Consider the following 25,898-nt stretch of genomic DNA (forward strand, 5'->3'; position numbering starts at 1 on the left):
ACCCATCCATTATAAAAGAAATCCACATGGCTCTTGGGTGTAAATAAAGGCCTACTGACAACTTTATACAACTTTATAAACCTTAATCTCTAGCTTCCACTAACTGTCATACACACATTCATGAGAGAGAGGTGTCCAGCGGATGATGTTGGCTAACGCCGTGAAGAAACACGGAAGCGCAGAGGAGAGAGCAAAACAAAACACTGGTCAGGAATTAGTACTACAAAACAAGGATTTGTAAAAAAAATGTTTAGGAGGTTTTCGATATACAGTAAGCCAAGAGGACAATGGTTTTCCTGTGCTCTAAACAAAACTTGTTTCTCACGAGATTAGCATATTCTCACCAGAGCTTATGCTACGCCTGTGTCCTACATCATCCGCTGGATGCCACCAAATGTGAGTACAACAGTTAGCGGAAGCTAGAGTTTAGGGTTCATAAAATTAGGGTTTATAAACATTAGTTATACATAAGTTTTTTTATAATAGATGGGTGCAATTTTTTGGTCTTCAAAATGTGGGCTACCATTCACTCCCGTTGTAAAGCATGCATTAGCCTGGACATTATTTAATGTAACTCTGATTCTATTAGTCTGATAGAATAATGACATATACACTTGAGTAATTTTCATTTTTGGGTGAACTGTCCCTTTAAACTCCACATTTTAGTGCCTGGATCATTATTTCTAGAATTGCACATTAAATAGAAAAATATGTTTTTGTTTTTAAGAGTAAAGGGGTTTTAAATTATAAGGGTTTTTGAATTCAATAAGATAACATATAATTGAGCCTGTTAATAACTGATTACATCAAGAAATATTGCTCATACATCAAGTTGCATATGCATCATAACACTATATATATATATACTGTGTATATCTCAAATCCAAAGCAAAGTGAGGAAAATAAATCAGTTCTTCACTGTGGACAATTACTTGTTTACATTCGATCACTTTGTCCAATAATAATATTAATAATGTTATATTTAGAGTCACTTTACAATAAAGGGAATACATAACAACAACAAAAAACTTTTAGTAGGGAATTGAATACGGAAACTGAGGAAATGCTATGAAGTGAGTGTTCCAGAATTATACAGTATAGGCCTACTGCTCAGATAGAGGGCATTTACGACTAATGCATTAAAACTGTAAAACAGTATGGACAATATGACACTGACATTAAACCCTGGCTTATTAGAATAGAAGCACAATGCCTGGCATCAGTGAGTTTATTAAGGAACCTGTGGGGGGAGCCACATCCTGCCCTTCCCAGAGCCCACCAAACAAACACATCAAACTCCTGCAGCGGGAAACAACCTGTTCACCGCTCCCACATTCCTGCAGCGATGATGGCGTCATGAAGTGTTCCTCAAACATCACTGACATTCCCATACTCACATCAAACCCTCACCATCCACAGGACTGAGCTCCAAACTCCTGACTCTTCTTACAGCAGGTGAGACGGGTTTTATAGTATGTTGTCTAGTATATCATACTCTACAGTGCATGAATCTTAAGTATTATATGAGTTGTGATATTCATTTTATTTTGCACAAACATTTTGTTTTAGAACATAATTTAATAGAAGTAAGTGTTATTAAACCATGAAATCATGAAACAGACCCTGTGCGATAACAGATCACATGTTGTTTTTTCTGTGTTACTGTGTATTAATGTAAAGTATTTAACTTTAGGCTGCTGGTTTTAATTAAACACATTGTTCTAAGTGTTTGATAGCTGCTTGTAATAGCTTTTTAAATAGATGCATTTTCTGTAGCACTAAAAGACATTTCTAGAGAGGTATGCGAACTGCATGAGCTCTGACTGGAGTTGAGCCAATGAAAGCAGATTAAAATGTTCTCACAAGTACAGCAGTGATGTAACTTCAGGTGTTATGTTGTTGTTTTGATTTGTTAACCCATGCAGAACCATCATGATGTTGGAAATCTATCTGGTAATGACAATTGCTGCCAGTGCTGTTTCTCAAGAGGCAGAAGAGACTGTATCATATACGGCAAGTGTATTTACAGTACATAATAAATATAAATAATACATATTAATGAGTATAGAATTTTGTTATTGCAGCTCATATATATTTTAATTTGACAGATAAAATGTTCTTATACAGTGATTTATTTGTTTTCCTCACAGCAGTGCACAGAAGGCTATGAATATGATCCCATTAAAGAGGTATGCAAAGGTAATAAAATAATGTGGTTGATACAATATTCTCTCTCTGGCCTTTTATGGTCAACAGTTGTCTTTTGCCTATTTTAATGTCTCTGAAAAATGATTCTAAAGCCTAATGCCAGTTTTCTCTCCATGTTCATGAACAGATATTGATGAGTGTGCCCTTGTCTCTGATGCCTGCAAAGGAGGCATGAAGTGCATAAATCACTATGGCGGCTACCTCTGCCTCCCTCAGAATGCCCAGATTTTTGTCACTAATGGAGATGAATCATCCCAGCCCATAGACACCATTCCCCAAACCCCCCTTAACCCGCTGAACCCCACTAACCCACAGACCCCTCAAACTCGCACCCAGTCAAACCATAGAGGAGTAGCAGCTGGAGCCGCACAGTGCTTGCTGGGTTTTACACTGGATGAGCAAAACTACTGCCAAGGTAAGCCATTGTTCTTAACACAACAGCAGTATATGTGGTAGCATTAGTCTCACTTGTGGGCTGGGTAGGAGAACTCTTTTTTTTTTCTTCAATGATTGATTTTCTGCAAACAATGCAGTTTTTTGCTAAATTTTCTGATTTAGTTTGAAATGGTTCCAAAATTTTTTTTTTTTTAAATACTTTGAGTCAGATAACAGGAAATCCATAAAATAAAATTATAATTCCAGTAAAGGCAAATTTATATAAATAGAGTTTATATATGCAAATTAATATTCAGGGCCCTGCAGAGACATTTTGGGTGGCATGTACTCAGTTGAAAAAAGGGCAGCCCTCCATATATATTTTTTACTAACTTGTCACAGTGTCACCAGACTCCTCCGTCACTCACTTGTTCCGTTCACAATCACCCGCACATCCACCTCTTCAGCAGCCTCATCAACTCCTGTATAAAAGAACACACTTCTTGAACCTGCCTACTTACCTCCTGTGATTACCTCTAGCATTGCCCCTGTCTCCAATGTCCTCTATTGTGTGTCTACTCTTCCAAGTCTTCATCCCTGAGAATTGTCTGTACTCCAGCTAATTCACATGCAAAGACAGTAAACCTCTTCATTCTCCAGTATTGCATTGGTCCAATATTACATTATTACTTACCCATTGCTACTCACCCATTTTCTCTGTTAATAAAATCACTGTGTCTATAGCCTGCTAAGTCTGTCTCTGAGTCTGGTATTTCCATAACAGAAGACCAGAACAAACACAGCAGCATGAGTTCCACGGACCGATTTCAGGATATTGTGGATTCGCTGTGACTGGCCTTCGTATCCACAAGAACATTGATCACCACACCAGTCACTCCTACAGCAACTGTTTGTGTAGTCAGTCCTATGGCCAACCTGGTGCTCTACTTCGGTTTGGAAGAAGGCTGCAACAGATTTTTTTCTCTACAGTTCTCACTGGCCCTCAAGATGCAGCTGCACCAATTTCCCACTGAGAAATCCAAGATCTCCTTTGTCATCTCTCTTATTAGGGCAAGTGCTCCAGTGCACGGAAACCATTTGGAACAAGGATGGCCCAGTCACCCAGCCATTCAGCAGCTTTGTAGCTTATTTCCGAGAAGTGTTTGGAAGACCACTTAGTGAATCATGAGTGAGTGAGCAATTGTATCACTTAAAACAAGTAAAAATGTAATTTTGCACTCTGGCAGCCGCTGGTGGGTAGAATGAGTGCTCACTCCTCAACCCAAGTAGCTGCTGCATTCCTCTGCCTACAATGATTCCATCAGTCTCTAGTGCTTCCTTCAACTCTCCATCCGTGTGTTTGGAAGACCAACAGGGCCAACAGTGTTCCTCCTATGAACAGCCAAAGTATGCCAGCTCTCCAGAACCAGGTACAGAGCCCATGGTTGTGGACAATGCTCATTTATCCTCTGCTTAGCGGCAACGGTGGCTGGTCCAGGGTCTTTGTTTGTTCTGCAGAGTATGATAGCATGTCATCTCTGTTTGCCCTATCCGTCCTCCTTAACCTGTGGTGAGTTTCATTCATACTCTTAATTCTCATGCATCTCCACTCATCACTGAGGTCACCCTTACTACTCGTGATATCTTTATTTCAGTACTCTCCCTCCTCAACTCTGGAACAGCTGGCAGCTTTATCTCTGGGGAGCTCTGCCATCAACTCCAGCTCAAAAGAAGTCCAGTCAGTAACAGGAAGACTGCTCAGCTTCTGTCATGTGTGTTTCCATGTGGGACCCATCAAGCTCTGGCTTAGCCAACTCCATCAAGGATCCCTAGATTTCCACGTTACGGAGCGACTCACCATTGGCATCATCCCAGGGCATTCCCAGGGCATTCATGGTAAATTAAACACAACCCAGTGCAATCCTGGAAAACAGGAGAAGTCCTGAAGTGGTGCGAAGGCTGTTACCCTGACCATTGTCTGGTCTTCTAGTTCATGGAAGGACCACTTACCTTCTGTGATTCTCTCATGCGATTACTGCCAGCATTTCCCCTGTGTCTCCAATGTTCTCCATTGCATGTCTACTCTTCTGAGTCTTCATCCCGGTAAAGTGTGTGAACTCCAAAAGCCTCTTCATGCTCCATTAAATCTCTTAATTCTCTAGTATTTCATTGCTCCATTAATACTTATCCATTCCTACTCATTAATTCTCTCAGTTAATAAATCCCTGTGTGTATTTTCCGCTAATCCTGTCCCTGAGTCTGGTATTTCCATAACAAAACTGTAGATAATCATTAAAGGGATACTTAATCGCCAAATGGAAATTTTGCCATTATTCACTTACCCCCATGTCGTTCTAAAACTGTACAAGCTCTGTTCATCTTCAGAACACAATTTAAGATATTTTTGGATAAAAACTGGCAGGCTTGTCCCATAGACTGCCAAATAAATAACAGTGTCAAGGGTTCAGGAAAGTGTCAAAAACATGGTCAGAATAGTCCATCTGCCACCAGTGTAAATGCATCTCAAATTCCACCGAAGATACAGCTTCTCTGCCCCCTCTGCAGTGAAAATATTTTCTTGTTATTATTTCATGTGATAGATAACAGCCATATAGTGTATTATTATTATAATTATGCCCTTGTAAAGGTAAAAAAAATAAATAAATACTGTGAAATGCCTAACCAGTTATGAAACTGCCTTGCACAACTGAGGACAAAAGCAGTAGAGAGCCTGCTGTAGAAAGGAGGTCAAGACTATAAAACCTCATAAACATGTGGAAGACCATCCCACAGCTTCACAGATCTCCTGGAGGGGCACCCCCAACAGTAAACCTTTTGAAGCTGTCACACTTCTAGTAGAATGAGCCCTTAATGCTAGAGCCATGCCTCATAGGCACTAGATATCTCTTTCACAATATATTTGCTAATGTTTTCTTTAGAGGCTATCAACCCCTTCTTGGGGGTCCTGAAACATACCAGTGACATGTCAGTTTACCTCCACTGAGATGTTTGAATATATAAGTATCAAGAGCCCTGACAGGGCACAGTAAATAAATGCCTCTCTTGGCCTGTAAAATCAGAGATGGTGATTTTGAAATGTCCATGGTTTAGGACCAGATCAACCCCATCGACAGAACCTAGGGACTTTACCATTACTGTTAGGCATTATCCTACAAGTGCTACAAAGGAACAGAGTTATCAAATGGTGTCTCCCCAAAAACCCATTGCATAACAGGGCTTCAAAAAGGACCACCACATAGACCTTAAGAATGGAAGTGGATAGACCCACAGAGAAACAGTTCTGAATGAACTCTAGTACTGAAGCCACTAGGCAGGTAACTGGGTCCAATTCCCTGCACCATGATGTGAAAACCATCTTCTTGGAGGGAGTATGATTCCCTCATGGCAGGAGCTCTAGCTTTTAAGATGGTTCAGGAGCTGATCCCTCTTAGGGGCCAGACCCACAAATGCGGGGAGATCTACTTCCACCCGGCTGTAATTTTAATTAATTCCAACATCTTGGAGTTTCCACAGAAAGGAAAGGGAAGTGTCTGTCATTGGCATCTTGCAGTGACACAAGCCCCCAGCACAGGTCCCTGGGATAGAGACTTTCTTCCTCATCACCAAGGAACCAAGGCAACCGTGCATCACATTTATCATTTTTATTATTGTGCATGGTTCACAATGAAAGGGATGGTACAAACTTTTGAACCTGTATCTTCTCAGAGTATGGTTTAACCAACGTAGATTTATCATGGGATGCAACACTTCCATCTTTCTTTGTAATAATGAAATACCAACTGTAGAAAACAGAATCACTAGCAGAAGAAGGGATTGAACTTCCTGTTCCATTATCCAAGCTTGCTTGGGGGCCACCATTGACAACATTACATCACATTTTGATGGTCTAGAATCAAACTGGATTCTGTATCCCCTTTTCTATTGTATGCAGGACCCACTGAGACATATTTGGCAGAAGTTTTCAGGCTGCCAAAAATGTCTTCTAGGGGAATAATCCTTTCGAGGCTGACGTCTGGTGTATCTTGGGAACTGATCTTGATGCCCTGAAAGAGATTGCTGCTGCCTGTATGAGTAGCTGTATGTAGATGGCTGGTTGATGCCCCCTGGCAGGAGCCAAAGTGTCTCTTCATGCACACAAGTACTGACATGGAGCAGATGATGACTCACGATGTCTCGTTGGTGGGCCAGTGATACAAGTCGGTGGCCTGACGGCAGTCATAATTAGCTTTTGTGCCAAACTTACCTTTTCTCCTGCTGGTCTTTTGATGTTTAGCTTAGTCACAACCTCCACCAGCTCCTCATAAGCATGGGATATAGGTGGTGAGTCCTCCATATCTCCATATCTATATAGAGAGAGAGCCGAGAAGTGCCAAAGCCATGCTCCACTTGTGACCCCCACTATCGGAGCTGCCATAATGGACTTGCTTCTGGACCAGGTCTCAATCATTGATTCATTATGCAGTGACAAGAAACCTAAAACGTACTTTCCATCCAGTAAATCTGGTTGAATCCAGCAGTCTGTAGCTGCACTTTGTGCTTTGGGTTCTATGTGGAATGATTACCAATTGAATGTTCCGCTTTTCATGTTAACTATTTTCATGATACTTGTCAGTGACCCATTCCCCTTAACTACATTTGAATTTCTGGCTTTAATAAAATACAATTTAATGTTATGATGTGCACTGATCAGACTGTGTGATTGTGTGTTTGGGCAGATGTAGATGAATGCTCTAAAGGCCTACACACATGCAATGCAGACCAGCTCTGCTATAACACCAGAGGCTCCTACACCTGTCAGTGTCATCCTGGATACCAGAAACATGGAGAACAGTGTGTGGGTGAGTTCACACTGCAATCTACTCATCAAAGCGTAAATATATACAATACATACAATCCTATAATAAGAATATATATTCATTCTGGTAAGTACTGGTTAGTACTGTTTTGGGCTGTTCTAGGAAACAAAACGTATCTGGTTAAACTTGTCAGCCGGTGTGGTCTTTCTGGTCAATATTGTTGCTGGTTAAACTGGAGGTATTTTGAACTGGTCTAGGGGGAACTTTATTTGGGAGGGGGCACTTTCAGTTACTTTTCTAGTGTCTTCTGTAAAACAATATTACACTTATATTTCATGTAAATAATATGCTAATAATATCCTAATACTGATAATTGGTTTTAATTCACAATATTCTCAGTGTTGCACTGAAATTAAATTAGTATAATTTTTTTCTTAAATAATAGACACATTTGCTGGAAATATTATTAACCCATAATTAGTGTTGGGTAACAATAGTGCTTAGGGGAAGTCATGTCTTAGTGGTTAGAGAGTTTGACTCCTAACCCTAAGGTTGTAGGTTTGAGAATTCCACTTCAGACTTGGTCTAAAAAGAAAATAATATTCATCTATGGAAAAAAAGTTTTTCTATCACCCTGTAAATGTGTTAAGAATTCTAAGTTTATTCAAACACTGTGTCTGTAAACCTCTTTACAGATAGAAATGAGTGTATGCTATCACACTACTGCATGCACAGTTGTGTGAACACTGCTGGCTCTTATTACTGTGAGTGTAAAGATGGCTACCAGCTCGCCAGCAACAACCACAGCTGTGTAGGTGAGTCAAAGACCTAACCTGCCTTCCTGTCTGCACAGCTTTGGACAAATGTGTGTGTTCAGTGGGATTCAAGATGACCTGCAATAGCTCTATAAACTTCTGTTTTGTATTTGCTCTCACCCTCTGGTGGTCAAGGCCTTTACTTAGCAACATAGTCTGTATTTTAATGCACAACCCTTTCTTTTTTAAGTAGCACATTACATTGAGCCAATTAATTCAAAAATTGCAAGGTGCTGAAGGGGATTGTCTGAGTTAATCCGAAAAATATTAAAACATTAAATAGCAGTCTGTGTTTTTAAGTGTTATATTGACAGAAGATTCATTATTATGCAACATACAGGAATCTTCTTATATATTAGAGTAGTACTCATAACCGTTTTACTCTTATTATAACTCTTAATACCATAAAGTGAAATACATGTCAGTATGATAAAAGGGCAAGAAAGCATAGCTTATATTACCATGTTTAACAGTTCTGCCAAGAATTTGATTTCAAATATTTAACACAGGAATTTAAAAGATTTCATAAGTGGGACAAGAGTAAGAGAAGCTTCAAATTAAAGGTGTATCTGTTAGCACAACATATTTCAAAAGAACAGACACCCTTTGGAATCAATCCTAGGGTTTAGTGCCCACCCTCTGTGTTGATTTAAGGGGGATTTTCAAAGTTTTAATTTGCAACTCAATATTGTTCAGCTGTTTTGAGGATACTAAGGAATGTGAAACATTAGCCTGATATCTAACCTCTAAATCAAAGCTTGAAGATCTTTACCAATAAATTATGTTCATTGATCAACCACATCAGGAATTCTTCAGTGATGAAAGGTTACAAAGGTTTTTTTGTGACCTTTTTTTGTTAGAGAAGAAATATGTGAACTAACTGTCCAAATAAATTGTTACTACTAACCAACTAAATTAACCAACTTAACTATTGTTACAAAGCAATAGTACACTTGGAATTGTGCTGAATATAACTATAAGTAAATTACCTGTATAACTATATTCAGTAACTGTGTATGCATTTGGCTTTTGTTTTAGATGTGAATGAGTGTGATCTGACTCAGCCGTGCCAACATCAGTGTTTCAACCTCCTGGGCTCATATATCTGTCAGTGTGATCGGGGTTATGAACTTACATCAGATACGGTCTCTTGTGTGGGTAAGTGCTAATGCTGGATGTCCCTGTGTTTGGTTTGAGTGCACTTTCTGCTTTCCAGGTTGTATTAGTTTGTGCACGCTTCTAGCAGTGAAACAGGCTCAGTGCTTAAGACATGGAAATGAGAGCTGACAAAAGTGGGGCAAAAACTTTGAAAATTATTTATTTCCAAAATTTGATTGATTTATTAATTGAAATTTATTTCAGTTAGAAATAAAGATGAGTGAACACCAGAGTTTTAAATCATCAGTCCCCAAGAGTAAAGTCAAGTCAAGTGTGCTTTATTGTTAATTCTTCCACATGTACAGCACATACATACAGAGAATTTAAATAGCATTACTCTCAGACCCTTGGTGCATACAGATATCACTTACAGTGGAGCATAAAAATACAGATAGATACAGATTAAATATAAAATACAACTATACAAATAAGGGCATGAAAAAATAAATAAATAAAGGGTGGGGGAGCAAAAGAGGAGAGAGGGGGTTCAGAGTTCAGTGGTGCCTGGGGCAAAAGAGGGGAGGGGGTGGGGCAATGTCGGGAGGGAGTTCAGCTCGACAGCCTGATGAATGAAGCTGTCCTTGAGTCTGTTGGTGCTGGCCTGGAGACTCCTGTGTGATGGGTGAAGAAACTGTGTGACGGTGTGTGGGATCACTGGCGATGCAGAGGGTTCTGGGGGTGAGACGGGTTCCGTAAATGTCCTGGAGGGAGTGGAGAGAGACACCAATGATCTTCTCAGCTGCTCTCACAATACGTTGAAGAGTCTTCCGATAGGATGCGTTGCAGGCGCCATACCACACAGTAATGCAGCTCGTTAGAATGCTCTCCATGGTGCCTCTGTAGAAGGTGCACATGATGGGGGCTGGGGCTCTGGCTCTTCTCAGTTTGCTGTGTTTTCTAGGCCAAGAGGGTGCAATGACTCAATACAAACATGTAAAAACAGTCCTTATTGTGATTAGAGTTATACTAACAGAAAGAGCATATTCATTACTTGACTTGTGACTCATTTTATATGTATGCGATATGGTGATATTAGGTGTTTGAATTAGCACTTCAGATTACCGGTACTCATTCACTCTTCAACTTTAGCTCAAACATGCCAAACATCGATCACACTGAAATGTTTTTGCATTTTGTGAAGTTTCATCTCAAATTCAAGTGTTTGAGGTCAAAATTTTGTTTGGATAGCCCTAAAAGTAATTGTTTATCATTAGATGAATTGTTTTCAGCCTGGCTTTAGACAACGATAATTTGTCTTTACTCTGTGCAGTTTAAATGTCACTGTTTGTTGAGTTTGGGTTGTTCTGCTGTGTGTCCAGACATAGATGAGTGCGCATTCTCCAGCTACATGTGCCAGTATGTGTGTATTAACAGCCCCGGTGGATATTCCTGCATCTGCCCAGAGGGATATCAGCTGCAGAGAACAAGAATGTGTCAAGGTATCGGCCTCCTCCTTCATAAAATATAACACTCATCATTGCCTGGCCTCCTTTCTATCAGTCCACACCCAGATATTTCACATCGGAGCAAGACTGGCCAGGAATTCCTAACCACATGCTAATGGAAACAATGCAGTGCTCACATGATTTACACTTTATTTTAAGTTTTCCTTGTTGCAGTTTAATTATACATTTAAGCACTGAGTTAAATTAATTAACAACATGTTCTTACTATAGGGTTAGGGTTTGGTTTAGGGTTAGTTACATGTAATTATGCATGATTTACCATTATTACTAGAGTACATGTAACATGTAACAAGAACACTAAAAATAAAGTGTTACCTCAGAAAGGCTGTTTATCTTTTCTAAACAGAAGGAAAGCTGTTCAGATGAAGCTTATGTTGTGTATATTGGCATTTGAATTTCCAGTAACAGTATTACTTTTGTAATTCAATGTACTTCTGACTAAAATGGGATATTCAACATGAAACGATTTTGTGTGTATTTTTGCCTGGAGCATGGAGCAAGTTGTTTGGCCTATTGGAAGGCCTGTATTTTCATATATACAGTAGATATGCCAAATTGCTAATCACACTCTTTTCTCTGGTATCATAGACATCAATGAGTGTGACACAGGCCATGAGTGTAGGGAAGATGAGATGTGCTGGAACTATTATGGAGGTCATCGCTGTTACCCTCAGAACCCGTGTCTGGAGCCTTACGTGCTGACATCAGAAAAGTAAGTCAATCTGTGTTTATATCTTAGTACTAGACCTAGAGATGAAGATCACAGAAATTGACCAGAGACACTTAAGCATGGAAAAAAAATTAAGAGTAATAGTAATATTATTGCTTTCATTCCTAGTCGGTGTTCTTGCCAGTCTGCGGGTGCGTGTCGAGGCCTGCCGCAGTCTATTGTTTACAAATATATGAGCATTCATTCAGAGCGCACCGTACCAGCAGATATCTTTCAGATTCAAGCCACAAACATCTTCCCCAGTGCACACTATACCTTCAGGATTAAAGCTGGGAATGATGGAGGAGAGTTCTTCCTTAGGGTGAGTAACAAGCCTTTTATTTGTGTATTTCTCAAACTGTCAAAATGAAGCCATTTCATTTGATATCTCTTTGACAAATCATGTTTTTGGCAATGGCCAACATGTTTAAAATGGTGGCTATTATTATTATTTTATGGTTTTGAATTACAAAGAGAACATGGTGGTAATTGTTACTCAAGTCTTATGTTCACAAATTAGATAATTCTTTATCTCTTCTCACATTCAGTTTTAATAAAGCTTCTTGTTAGGCAAGGTAAGACCTGATTTGTGTAGCAGATTGCACAAATGCAGGTAATTTAGTTTTCTTTTCCCAGTATCACATCATCAAATATAAATGTCTTGATCATGCTGAATGTAAAAATGTATCTGTGTCAGTTGCTGACACATTAGGCAAGAAATTAGACATTAGATAAGAAATTAGCTCCTCCCTGATTGTTTTCCCAACATTGTGGTAATATAAGGGAGCCTGTCATTTTATATACAAAACAAGACAATGATACATCTTTCATATTGTTGTAAATGAGTAAAAATTAAATGAGCAATAAATAATTAATTGAAAAGTACTTACAGGTCTTTGTCCACTGATTTCTTTGGGATTTTTTCATTGAGTGAGGATAAATTAATCTTATGAATACCCAATGAAATGCACATTTCACAAAGTACATAAAATAATGATCTGCTGGCTTACACTCATCTAGTCAATGCAAACTGCTGTTGTTGTTTTGTTTTAATTGCAGATGTTTTGTTTTCACAGTCAAACATTAAATGTGCAGTTAACAAATCAGACACTATCAAGGATTACTAAGTCAGGGAATTTAGAAAGCTATAGTTTGATCAGGGCTGGAGGTAAACTTGTAGAAAAGTGGATCTCAAATGCCAATGTTGCCCAGCCCTGATCTTTCCTAGCTACTGTACAACTGATCAGCCACAACATTAATGGGTGAAGTGAATAACATTGAATGTATTATCACATGGTTACATTTACATTTAGTCATTTAGCAGACATTTTTATCCAAAGCAGCTTACAAATGAGGACAATGGAAGCAATCAAAGTCAACAAAAGAGCAATGATGCACAAGTGCTATAACAAGTCTCAGCTAGCTTTGACACAGAACACGTAGCAAGGGCTTTTAAATAGTATAATAAATAAAAAGAAAACAGAATAGAGCAAGCTAGTGTTAGAGGTCTTTTTTGTTGCTTTTGTTAATTGTGTAATAAATGAAAAGAAAACAGATAGAATACAAAAAATATTAGAAATCTAGTTATTTATTTATTTTTAATAATAGAATTAGAACAGTGAGTGAGTGAGTCAGTGATTGTAAATTAGAGGGTCATATAAAGATGGAAGAGATTTGTTTAAAGCTGATTCTTGAAGTTGGCTGAGGACTCAGCTGCTCGTATTGAGTTGGGCAGGTCATTCCACCAGGATGGAACATTTAATTTAAAAGTCTGTAAAAGTGACTTTGTGCTTCTTTGGGTTGGTACAATCAAGCAAGTAACACTTGCAGAACGCAAGCTTCTAAAGGTCACATAAGTCTGAAGTAATGAATTTAGGTAAAGGGGTGCAGAGCCAGTGGTGGTTTTGTAGGCAAACATCAAAGCCTTGAAATTTATGTGCGCAGCTATTGGTAGCCAGTGCAAACTGATAAACAGAAGTGTGAGGTGCATTCTTTTCGGCTCCTTAAAAAAATATTTTTGCTACCGCGTTGTGGATTAATTGTAAAAGTTTGAACTGGCTGGAAGACCTGCCAAGAGAGCATTGTAATACTCCAGTCTGGGCAGAACAAGAACTTTAAAAAGGAGTTGTGCAGCATGTTCCGAAATAAAGGGCCTGATCTTCTTGATGTTGAATAAAGCAAATCTGCAAGACCGGATAGTTTTAGCAATGTGGTCTGAGAAAGTTAGCTGTTCATCAATCATATTCTGTTTTTGAAGGAGTTATGTGCCTAACTGGATGGTGAAATTGTGATGAAATTGTGATGAAACAATGCGTTTGCTGGAAACCCAAGCAGTTTGAGTTGAGTTGAAGGTGATGGTTCTTCATCCAGCAAGAAATGTCTGTTAGACAAACTGAGATGTGAGTAGCTACCGTTGGATCATCCGGATGGAATGAGAGGTAGAGTTGAGTGTCATCAGCATAGCAGTGGTATGAAAAGCCATGTTTTTGAATGACAGAACCTAATGATGCCATGTAGACAGAGAAGAGAAGTGGTCCAAGAACTGAGCCCTGAGGCACCCCAGTAGTTAGATGTTGCAACTTGGACACTTCACGTCTCCAAGATACTTTGAAGGACCTATATGATAGGTAAGACTCAAACCAATGGAGTTTGGTTCCTGAGATGCCCTTTGCCAGTAGGGTTGACAGGAGGATCTGGTGGTTTGCAGAGGACAGATCAAGCAAGGTAAGTATTGCAGATTTGGATTCCGCTTTTGCCAGTCTTAGGGCTTCAACAACTGAGAGCATGGCAGTCTCAGTTGAATGTCCACTTCTGAAGTCAAATTGGTTGCTGTCAATGAGGTTGTTCTGTGTGAGAAAGGCAGAGACTTGGTTGAACACAGCTCGTTCAAGTGTTTTTGCAATGAAAAGAAGAAGGGAAACTGGTCTGTAGTTCTACTAGGGGAGTACCATCCTCAGGAAATGTTAAGACCACCACATCTATTTCATCAAAAAAGTTACCTACCTGTGTTTAAGAGGGTAGGTAACAGTAACTGAACGAGATTCAAAGGAGCTGTTGATATCCAAAGGCAATGGTAAAGGAGTAAATTTCCAATCATTAGAGATTGGACCAGTACCTCAACTTCTTCCAGTCAAACGGGGGGATTGGAAGAATGAGAAATTATTAGAGAGTGGTGTAGCAGTGTCCTCTGGTTTGATCCAAGTCTCTGTCAGGGTCATGAGATTTAGCTTTGAATAACTAATAATAGAAGTAATGAAATCAGCTTTGTTTACCTTGCCGTTGTCCCTGCCCAGTGGAGTCACACAGTAGAGTCAATGGTCTTTACACTCTTCGTTCTTCACACGAGGAGGGCTTCACTGGAGGGCTGCTGCGACTGCTCCCATGCTATACTAACCTTTTTTATACCCGTCAGACAAACCAGAAATTGAATTCAGCTGAACACACTTTACTGTTTATGACAACAAAGGTGAATCACTCAGTACAGGTGTACTACAAGTAACAAAACAAAATGGTGTTCTGGGTTTAAATTCAGCCATCCAGTGGTGAACCAAGGGAATCTCAGGCAGAACATTACAAATGTATATTGATCACTCCTCTCTTCATTCTCTGCTAATGTCTCCATTGTTAAAAAGACATACTATCACAACAAAATTAACTATTCACCTAACTCTTGCATGATTTTTAAAACATTTTCCTCCCTCCTTTGTCCTCCTCATCCCTCTGCTCCATCAACTCTAACAGCTGCACAATTTGCCACACCACAAACTGTCAAACACATCTTACCTGCAAACACTATGTTTTTATTCTTCTCTCCACTGTCTGAGGCAGGAGTCTATAAACTCATCCTTTCCAATCATCCTACTACTTGTCAGCTTGATCCTATTCCATTTCATCTCCTTCAAGCCATTTCCCCAGCCATTGTACCTGCACTCACTCACATCATTAACACATTCCTTCACACTGGTGTTTTTCCCTCAACATTTAAACAGGCTCGTATAACCCCATTTCTTAAGAAACCCACTCTTAACCCAATTCTTTCATTGCAAAAAAACTTGAACAAGTTGTGTTCAATCAAGTCTCTACATTTCTCACAGAGAGTAAACTCCTGGAGAGCAACCAATCTGGCTTCAGAAGTAGATATTCGACTGAGACTGCCATGCTCTCAGTTGTTGAAGCCCTAAGACTGGCAAAAGCAGCCGATGGATGGCGACCAAATCTTCTATAATTATCTTGCTGGATCTGTCCGCTACTTTTGATATGGTGACCCATCAGCTTCTCCGGTCAACCCAATTGGAATATGGCATCTCAGGAATCGCACTACAGTGGTTTGAGTCTTACCTCTCAGATAGATCCTTCAATGTATCCTGGAGAGGTGAGATGTCCAAGTCACAAAATCTAGATACTGGGGTACTTCAGTGCTCATTTCTTGGACCACTTCTCTTCTCTGTCTACATGGCATCACTAGGTTCTGTCATCCAGAAACATGGCTTTTCATATCACTGCTATACTGATGACACTTAACTCTACCACTCATTCCATCCTGATTATCCAAAGATAGCTGCTCACATCTCAACATGTCTAACAGACATTTCTTTTTGGATGACAGCCCATCACCTTCAACTCAACTTGGCCAAGACATAACTTATTGTGGTTTCAACAAACCCATCACTTTTTTAAAAATGTCACCATCCAATTAGGCTAATCAACCATAACTCCTTCAAAAAAAAGCTATATACCATGGAGATGTGATTGATGATAAGCTGACTTTCTCAGACCACGTTGCTAAAACTGCCTGGTTCTGCAGATTTGCTTTATACAACATTAGGAAGATCAGGCCTTTTCTTTCAGAACATGCTACACAACTACTTGTTCAAGGTCTTGTTCTATCCATACTGGACTATTGCTGTGCTCTCTTGGCAGGTTTTCCAGCCACTTCTATTAAACCTCTACAATTAATCTAAAATACTGCTGCAAGATGAATCTTTAATGAGGCAAAAAGAACACACATCACACCTCTGTTCATCAGTTTGCACTGTCACCAGTATCTGCTCGCATAAAGTTCAAGGCATTAATGTTTGCCTACAAAACGACCATTTTTTCTGCACCCCTTTACCTAAATTCATTACTTCAGAGTTATGCCATTATTGCATTCTGCAAGTGAATGACGCATTATTGTGCCATCTCAAAGATACACAAAATCACTTTCACTTACTTTTTCATTAACTGTTTCCTCCTGGTGGAGTGACCTGCCCAACTCAATCCGAGTCCTTAGCCTCTATAAGAAATGACAAAAAAAAAACATCTGTTCCATCTTTATTTGGCCCTCTAACTCTACCACTTTCTATTCTATTTTAATTGTACTTTATCTATTTATCTCTATTTTTTTAAACTAGCTTTCTATATTTTTATTTTATCTACTTGTTTTTCTTTGTGTATGTGTGTGCATGTGTGTGTATGACCCTGGACCACAAAACCAGTCTTAAGTCACTGGGGTATATTTTTAGCAATAGCCAAAAAACATTGTATGGGTCAAAATTATCGATTTTTTTATGCCAAAAATCATAAGGATATTAAGTAAAGATCATGTTCCATGAAGATATTTTGTAAATTTCCTACTGTAAATATATCAAAACCTTACCTTAAATGGCTTCCACAGTCACCAGATCTCAATCCAATAGAGCTCCTTAGGAATGTGGTAGAATGGGAGATTTGCATCATAGATGTGCAGCCAACAAATCTGCAGCATCTGCGTAATGCTATCATGTCAACATGGACCAAAATCTCTGAGGAATGTATCCAACACCTTGTTGAGTCTATGCTATGAAGAATTAAGGCAGATCTGAAGGCAAAAGGGGGTCCAACACCTTGCTACATGTACTGCGTAGGCTAACCGAGACTTAAATTTGTGCTTACATATTGTTGCCCTTTTGTTAGTTTGGATTGCTTCTATTGTCAAGTCAAGTCAAGTCACCTTTATTTATATAGCGCTTTAAAGCAAATACATTGCGTCTAACATTCATTAGGAAAACAGTGTGTCAATAATGCAAAATGATAGTTAAAGGCAGTTCATCACTGAATTCAGTGATGTCATCTCTGTTCAGTTAAATAGTGTCTGTGCATTTATTTGCAATCAAGTTAACGGTATCGCTGTAGATGAAGTGACCCCAACTAAGCAAGCCAGAGGCGACGGCGGCAAGGAACCAAAACTCCATCGGTGACAGAATGGAGAAAAAAACCCTGGGAGAAAGTAGGCTCAGTTGGGGGGCCAATTCTCCTCTGACCAGACGAAACCAGTAGTTCAATTCCAGGCTGCAGCAAAGTCAGATTGTGCAGAAGAATCATCTGTTTCTTGTGGTCTTGTCCTGGTGGTCCTCTGAGACAAGGTCTTTACAGGGGATATGTATCTGGGGCTGTAGTTGTCCTGGTCTCCGCTGTCTTTCAGGGCAGTAGAGGTCCTTTCTAGGTGCTGATCCACCATCTGGTCTGGATACGTAATGGATCCGGGTGTCACACTGTCTAGTTTCTGTTTCCCTGGGTGTCCACCAGTGTGCTCCCTTCCCCTATTGCACTTCACCGTAGGCACTAGAATTCCTCTAGTTTGCTCCTGTCTTCACAGTAATTGGACTCCTGTTAATTGCACCAGGTGTAGTCACTTCATTGTCATTAGCCTACCTATAAATTCCAGTCTTTCCCTGTTGTTTGTATGGAGTCCTTACCCTTCGTGCATCAGCATTCTCGTCCCCTGAGGTTCTTCCTGTCTGCTCGTCCTCCGAGTTCCCTTTCCTGTCCCTTTTCCTTTGTTTGTTTATTTTGGACTGTCTTTTTGGTTTTGACCTTGGCTGTGTTGGACAACGAATTGGATTACCCTTTAGTGAATAAATACCTGCAATTGGATCTCTCTATCTCCCTGTGTCTCTCTGGTGCATGATCATCACAGAAAGACTCCATCAAAGAGATCAAGTGGTATGTCCTTTCATGTCTCCTCCCCAGCCAGTATGGTGGAACGGAGGGCGAAATACATTAAGTTAGCCACCTTCCGCCAAGAGGGCAATGATGTGGGTGCCATGCCACTGGTGTTCTGGTCCCTGGCCGAGGGCATGGGGTACAATAATGCGGCCCTTAAGGAATATTTTAATACTGGACTGGATGACCCGGTTCCTCAGAAGGAACTGGATCAATTGGACACATTCGAGTTCTGGGAGTTTGTGTGCTACTTGCAGCATCGGCTTCCGTGGGATTCCCCAGCCACTCCTGTCTCTTCTGGTAGGATGGCCGCCAGCCCAGCATCACAGCCCAAGGTGGTCGTCAGTCCAGCACCACTGCACAAGATGGCCGCCAGCCCAGCGTCACAGCACAAGGTGGTCGTCAGTCCAGCGCCACTGCCCAAGATGTCCGCCAGCCCAGCACCACTGCCCAAGATGGCCCCCAGCCCAGCGTCACAGCCGAGCGGCAACCTCCCGCTCTCTCTCGTGAGGCCAATAAGGAAGTGACTAAAACTGCAATTCATCAACTTGCCGCTTGAGGCTGGCTGCAAAAGGGAGTCAGTCCCATAGACTCCCCATGTTAAAATGCCCAACTTTACAGCAGAAAAAAAGATGTTTACAGCCTGGTTCAAAAAATTATTTTGGTCTATATTGCTAATTTTGCCCTTCATGACAACTGTGAGGGGGGTGAATTTTTTTTAAACTCATCCGTTTATATTATATTAAGACTTAAAGTTCTGCATAATTAAGGGCGTGGCCACTTGAGTGACAGGTGGATTGCTGCTGCTGACAATGCCGTCGCACTAGGTGGGCATGGCTTCAGCAATCAGCTCCCGCCTTTTTGCCCATTTTCGATTATCCGGGAGAGTCGCGCGGTGACGCGCTGCCAAGATGGCGACGGCCCGCTCTACACACTTTAGGCTTCAAAACCGCTAATGAGGAGTCTATGGGTGACGTCACGGACACCACGTCCATATTTTTTTACAGTCTATGGTCACAGCACAAGGTGGCCGCCAGCCCAGCACCAGTGTCCAAGTTGGCCGCCGGCCCAGTGCCACTGTCCAAGGTGGCTGCCGGTCCAGAGTTATGGCACAAGATGGCTGCTTATCCTTCACCTCTGTACCGGATGACAGCCTCAACTGACCTTCCAGAGTCAGGGTTAGTTCCTGTTGACCTTCCAGAGTCAAGTCAGATGCCCGTTGACCTCCCAGAGTTGAGTCAGGTTCCGGTTGACCCTCCAGAGTCAAGTCAGGTGCTCGCGGACCCTCCAGAGTCAGGGTTAGTCACTGTTGACCTTCCAGAGTCAAGGTTAGTCAGCGTCGACCTTCCAGAGTCAGGGTTAGTCACCATTGACCTTACAGAATCAGAGCTAGTCACCATTGACCTTCCTGAGTCAGGAATAGTCACTATTGACCTTCCAGAGTCAGGGCTTGTCACCGTTGACCTTCCAGAGTCGGGACTAGTTACCATTGACCTTCCAGAGTCAAGTCAGGTCACTGGTGATCTTCAAGGACAGAGTCAAGTCACTGGTGATCTTCAAGGACAGAGTCAAGTCACTGGTGATCTTCAAGGACAGAGTCAAGTCATCGGGGTTCTTCACGGGAGAATTCAAGTCACCAGTGATATTGATGAACAAAGGCAAGTCACCATTGATCTTGATGAACAAATACAAGTCACCAATGATCTTCATGAACAAATACAAGTCACCAATGATCTTCATGAACAAATGCAAGTCACCAATAATCTTCATGAGCAGAGTCAAGTAACCATTGATCTTCTGGAATCCTGTATAAACCCCATGGGATTACCAGAGTCTCGTCACTTCTCTGTGGAACTGCCAGAGCCTCTCCACGTCTCTGCTGAACTACCAGAGTCTCTTCTCGCCACTGCGTAACTTCAAGAGGCTCGTCACGTCTCAGTCGAACTCTCTGAGCACCCGACTGATCCTATTGTGGCCACGGAGGCTACCCTTAACATGTTCATGTTCTATGTTTCAGACTTTCCCAACCAGACTTGTCCTCCTGTTTGTCCAGCCACACGGATGTGGTGGTCTTCCGCACCGCCCTGGGGGTCTTCAGTCCTGACCACACGGTTGTGGTGGTCTTCTGCTCCGCCCTGGGGGTCTCCGGTCTTGACCACACGGACGTGGTGGTCTTCTGCGCCACCCTGGGGGGCTTTCATCCCGACCACACGGTTGTGGTGGTCTTCTGCTCCACCCTGGGGGCCTTCTGCCTCAACCACAAGGATGTGGTGGTCTTCTGTTCCGCCCTTGGGGGTGTCTGGTTCGACCACACGGACGTGGTGGTCTTCTGTTCCACCCTGGGGGGCTTCTGCCCTGACCACATGGTTGTGGGGGTCTTCTGCTCCGCCCTGGGGGGCGTCCGTCCTGACCACACGGTTGTGGTGGTCTTCTGCTCCCCCCTGGGGGGCGTCTGGTTCGGACACACGGATGTGGTGGTCTTCTGCTCCGCCTTAGGGGGCGTCTGGTTTGGACGCACGGATGTGGTGGTCTTCTGCTCCGCCCTGGGGGGGGGGCGTCTGCTTCGGCCGCATGGATGTGGTGGTCTTCTGCTCCGCCCTGGTGGGCTTCACGTGATGTCCTTCTTGGACTTGTGTTTTTGTGTTGTTGTTTTTTTTGTTGTTTTTGTCTGTCTTCCTCCTATGGACTTGGCCCTCTGTCCCTCCCCCTGATCCTCCGCCGGTCCACCTCCCTCCTGGACTCCTTGTTCTGTGTAGCACTTCTCTTGTCTCTGTTTCCCCATCTTACCTGGCCCTCCGTCCCTCCCCCTGGTCCTTCGCCGCTCCACCTCCCTCCTGGTCTCTTTGTGTTTGGTTTTCCCTTGGGTTTGGATGGAGCATCTGGCAGCTGCTCCGTGGAGGAGGGGGTAATGTCACGCTGTCTAGTCTCTGTTTCCCTGGGTGTCCACCAGTGGGCTCACTTCCCCTTAGGCACTTCACTGTAGGCACTAGAATTCCTCTAGTCTGGTTCTGTCTTCACAGTAATTGCACTCCTGTTAATTGCACCAAGTGCAGAAAATTTATTGTCATTAGCCTCCCTATAAATACCAGTCTTTCCCTGTTGTTTGTATGGAGTCCTTACCCTTCGTGTATCAGCATTCTCATCCCCCGAGATTCTTCCTGTCTGCTCGTCCTCCGAGTCTGCTCGTTTTCTGAGTTCCCTTTCCTGTCTCTTTTCCTTTGTTTGTTTATTTTGGACTGTCTTTTTGGTTTTGACCTTGGCTGTGTTTGACAACGAATTGGATTACCCTTTAGTGAATAAATACCTGCAATTGGATCTCTCTATCTCCCTGTGTCTCTCTGGTGCACGATCGTCACACCGGGTGACTGCAGTGACCCTCTGATTTGGATACAGATTGGATCTGGTGGCTACGGTGACCTCGGAATAAGAGAGAAACAGACAAATATTAGCGTAGATGCCATTCTTCTAATGATGTAGCAAGTACATAGGGTGTTATGGGAAGTGTCCCTGGTTCCGATTTACCTAATTAATGCAGCCTAAAAATCCTTTAACGGATTTGGATATTAAAAGCATATTAGTATGTTATGTGTAAGCCAGGTTAAAGAGATGGGTCTTCAATCTAGATTTAAACTGCAAGAGTGTGTCTGCCTCCCGAACAATGTTAGGTAGGTTATTCCAGAGTTTAGGCCCCAAATAGGAAAAGGATATGCTGCCCGCAGTTGATTTTGATAATCTAGGTCTTATCAAATTGCGGGCTTTGAGAACGTAGCGGACGTAGAGGATTATAATAGAAAATAAGCTCTTTCAAATACTGAGGTACAAAACCATTCAGGGCTTTATAAGTAATATGCAATATTTTAAAATCTATACAATGTTTGATAGGGAGCCAGTGCAGTGTTGACAGGACCGGGCTAATATGGTCATACTTCCTGGTAGAAGTTCCTACTAGAAGTAGTTCATAAAGTCATTACTGCTGTGGTGTTAGGAAATGTCAACAGTTGTTGAGGATTTATTTTTCGTTAATTTAGCCACTGTATTGAATAAATACCTTGTTTTCTTCTAAAAGAAAAGAAAGATAATCGAATCTAGAAGTTTTTAATGCTTTTCTGTAGGATAAGTTACTTTCCCACCAAGCAATACGAAATACCTCTAGTTTTGTTTTCCTCCAGCTGCGCTCCATTTTTCGGGCTGCTTTCTTTAGGGTGCGAGTATGCTCATTATACCATGGTGTCAAACTGTTTTCCTTAACCTTCCTTAAGCGTAAAGGAGCAACTGTATTTAAAGTGCTAGAAAAGAGAGAGTCCATAGTTTCTGTTACATCATCAAGTTGTTCTGAGGTTTTGGAAATGCTAAGGAATTTGGATAAATCAGGAAGATAACTTAAAAAGCAGTCTTTTGTGGTAGAAGTGATGTTTCTTCCATACTTGTAACAAGAAGTAGAATTTTATTGGCTATATGTATAATTATATAATTATATAATTTTTGGCTATATGAAGTTTGAACAAAACTAAATAATGATCTGAGACATCATCACTTGGCTGCATAATTTCAACACTATCAACATCAATTCCATGTGACAGTATTAAATCTAGAGTATGATTTCGACAAATTGATTTCGATTTGTCCTCATTTGCAAGTCGCTTTGGTTATTTGGAGCTACTGTATAATGGTGTGTTGCAAATATGCACCACACAATTCCATGTGACATGGATTTAAGTGTGCTCAACCACTACCTCATGTCTGCATGCAAATAATGTAGATTTTGATTAAAATCACCATCATTGAGGAAATTTGATGATTTTTGGGGGATATCTCTGATTTCCATGTATTTGTCGTTCATTGCATTAGCGGTTCAGCAGCATTGGTGCGATGCTGGTCTTGACAAAGTCCCTGGAGGGCCCTCAGGAGCTGATCGTTGATCTGGAGATGATCACTCAACACACAGTGATGAACTATCGCTCAAGCTCTTTACTAAGGCTCACCATCATCGTGGGACCCTACCCCTTCTAACACTACTGCTGCTTCACACATTTATACACATCCAGAGTGCTTGCATTAAAGTTACACGCAGCAACGGTGAGATGTTATGAATTGCTGACTGTTCTAATGTGTCTTTGTCTTACAGTCATAAAAAAATTATCTGAATCTGTGCTCCAGACTGCCACTAAAATGGTTGCCAATGTGACAAAAAAAATACATTTTATGTTAGTAATTTAAAATCTAAAAACTTTATTGGTTTTGTCATATTTCCTCTTCGTCGGAGTCGCAGGGTAGATGGTGTAGAGAGGATATTTAGTGTGATGGATCTCTTTGATCAACCACTGAAAAGTATTCAACAACAGAGTAGAATGGATGCCTTTGAATGAATTTCTTCTGTATATGAAGGATGGGTGATTGTTTGTCACACACAAGTACAGCACATTTACCAAAAGCATAATCTTATAATGAGTTTATTCACATTTGCAAGTACTGCTTGCTTTCAGAGTTTGTCAGTCAAAAAACTGGGGACAGTTTATACTGTAGGTTTGAGAACAAACATCTCAAATGGTTAGACAGCCTCAGAGTCATGAACTGATGTGGTGGGAATAACACGACTGGTGCCATTCTTCAATATAAAATGACACAATTTTCTATTACTAAACTATAACCATTTCTAAAAATGACCAGTAATGTTCTGTAACAGTTTTATATCAAATGTAAATTGGGAATCTTTTTAATCAGAAATTTTCAACAAAAAGTCATTTAAACCACATCACAGGAAAGCCCACAGTTGGCACCTTTTTGTTCCATTGTAATCTTTTTCTCTCTCTCTCTCTCTCTCTGTTTTTTTTTTTTTTTTTTTTTTTTTTTTTACATCAAAATCGTTTAATTTGATTGTAATCAGCACAATGCTACAAATGCTTAAATTTGCAGTTTCAAATCTTGCCTGACTGACAGGCTTTTTTATTTTATTTTTAATCAGAGGCATGTCAGTAATAATGGTGTGTCTGTTATTTTCAGAGTGAAATAACATCAGCTAGATTACTGCAGTCTATTGGTAAAACTAAAAAAGAAATTACACTTAACTGAAAGTTGTAGGGCAGCTCTTAATTGGATAAGTTGTTGTGCATAAATTTGTAATAATGATCTTGACAAGGAGCCCTGCTAATTTAAGAACAAGCATTTACTCAGGGCCATGTCTTCATTAAATGTGAGTCTTAAGTTGCCGGGGTATATTTTTAGCAATAGCCAAAAATCAGTACGATATTATTTAAAGATCATGTTCTATGAAGATATTGTGTAAATTTCCTACCGTAAAAATATCAAACCTTTTTTTTTTGATTAGTAATATTCATTGCTAAGAATTCATTTGAACAACTTCAAAGGCGATCTTCTCAGTATTTAGATTTTTTTGCTCCCCCAGATTCCAGATTTTCAAATAGTTGTATCTTGGCTAAATACCGGACAATCCTAATAAACCATACATCAATGGAAATCTTATTTATTCAGATTATGTATAAATTTTAATTTCGAAAAAAGTGTGCACATGACTGAATGACTCTACTGTATAACAGCTTTCTTTTGCTGAGGTTTTGCCTAACTGTTGTCAGCAGACAGTAGTGTTTTGCATTTTACAGTTTTTGGAGTCCTTTCTTTCTAACCCTAATCTCCTAATGTTGGTCACTAATAGATATAATACAGTGGTCATAAGTTGAAGCTCAAATTTGAGATCTATCAGTTGATGTGTACTTTGTCAAACATAGAAAGTGAAAGTGTTGACCTCTGGCATGTTAATACTTTGCCAAAGTTGTTTGGGTATCGTATGTTGGTTAAGTTACATTGCTGTTATGTTTTGTACTGATGACATGAAAATAACCAGATTCTGGCTTTGCAATTTCTCATAATTCATCTGCTTTCAAATAAATAGGCTTCAGCCTGACATTACTCACTAGCTGAAACACAGATATCTCAGAGCTTTAAAGGATGAGAAATACAACATTAATATCATGGTATGGAACTTTTTGGTGTTTAACAAAATGTGATTTTTAATTGTTGAACATGATTATTTGTACACTGAACAATAACAGTTAAAAATAAAGGAAAATACATTGATTATCTTCTCAAATGCCCCCCCCCCCCCCCATGATTTTCTTCTTCTTTATATAATTCATATAATGTTATAATCACTTCCTGTTTATCTAAAAAAAACAGCATTGGACCCAACACACCTTCCTGGAGTTTCTAATAATTCTGAAGACACTGATTAGCTGGGTCTACATAATTAGCACTCTTTCCAAGCAGAAAGCAGGATTCATCCTGAATCATTGAAAAATTGCATCTTTCCAAAGATTCTGGAAATAATTTATTTAAAGTTAGTGTCAGTGTCTGCAAAATGTAGGCATGAAAC

At 40.6% G+C, this 25,898-nt stretch overlaps 1 protein-coding gene across 4 annotated transcripts; it reads left to right on the top strand.

The window, feature by feature from the left end:
* The first annotated feature begins 1,254 nt into the window (after nt 1-1,254).
* efemp1 (EGF containing fibulin extracellular matrix protein 1) lies at nt 1,255-25,616 on the top strand. Of its 4 annotated transcripts, none has more exons than XM_026279293.1 (11): nt 1,255-1,455; nt 1,926-2,013; nt 2,154-2,199; nt 2,336-2,623; nt 7,320-7,442; nt 8,096-8,215; nt 9,254-9,373; nt 10,693-10,812; nt 11,428-11,551; nt 11,678-11,870; nt 23,360-25,616. In XM_026279293.1, the coding sequence occupies exons 2-11, from the start codon at nt 1,933-1,935 to the stop codon at nt 23,519-23,521; spliced, it is 1,377 nt and encodes a 458-aa protein (XP_026135078.1). In that variant the 5' UTR covers nt 1,255-1,455; nt 1,926-1,932; the 3' UTR covers nt 23,522-25,616. The 4 variants fall into 4 exon arrangements, with proteins under 4 accessions (XP_026135078.1, XP_026135077.1, XP_026135080.1 ...); XM_026279292.1 differs by having other exon boundaries at nt 1,256-1,455; nt 2,151-2,199; XM_026279295.1 differs by lacking the exons at nt 1,255-1,455; nt 1,926-2,013 and having other exon boundaries at nt 2,169-2,189.
* The last annotated feature ends 282 nt before the right edge of the window (nt 25,617-25,898 follow it).

The sequence above is a fragment of the Carassius auratus genome, chromosome 13 (assembly GCF_003368295.1).
Source record: "Carassius auratus strain Wakin chromosome 13, ASM336829v1, whole genome shotgun sequence".
NCBI lineage: Eukaryota > Metazoa > Chordata > Actinopteri > Cypriniformes > Cyprinidae > Carassius > Carassius auratus.

Excerpts from the sequence above, each read along its gene's own strand:
- efemp1 (XM_026279292.1), top strand. The coding sequence starts at position 1,933 with ATGATGTTGGAAATCTATCTGGTAATGACAATTGCTGCCAGTGCTGTT. Across the intron at positions 2,200-2,335 it reads CATTAAAGAGGTATGCAAAG|ATATTGATGAGTGTGCCCTT; the intron begins GTAATAAAATAA and ends GTTCATGAACAG. Across the intron at positions 7,443-8,095 it reads ACATGGAGAACAGTGTGTGG|ATAGAAATGAGTGTATGCTA; the intron begins GTGAGTTCACAC and ends ACCTCTTTACAG.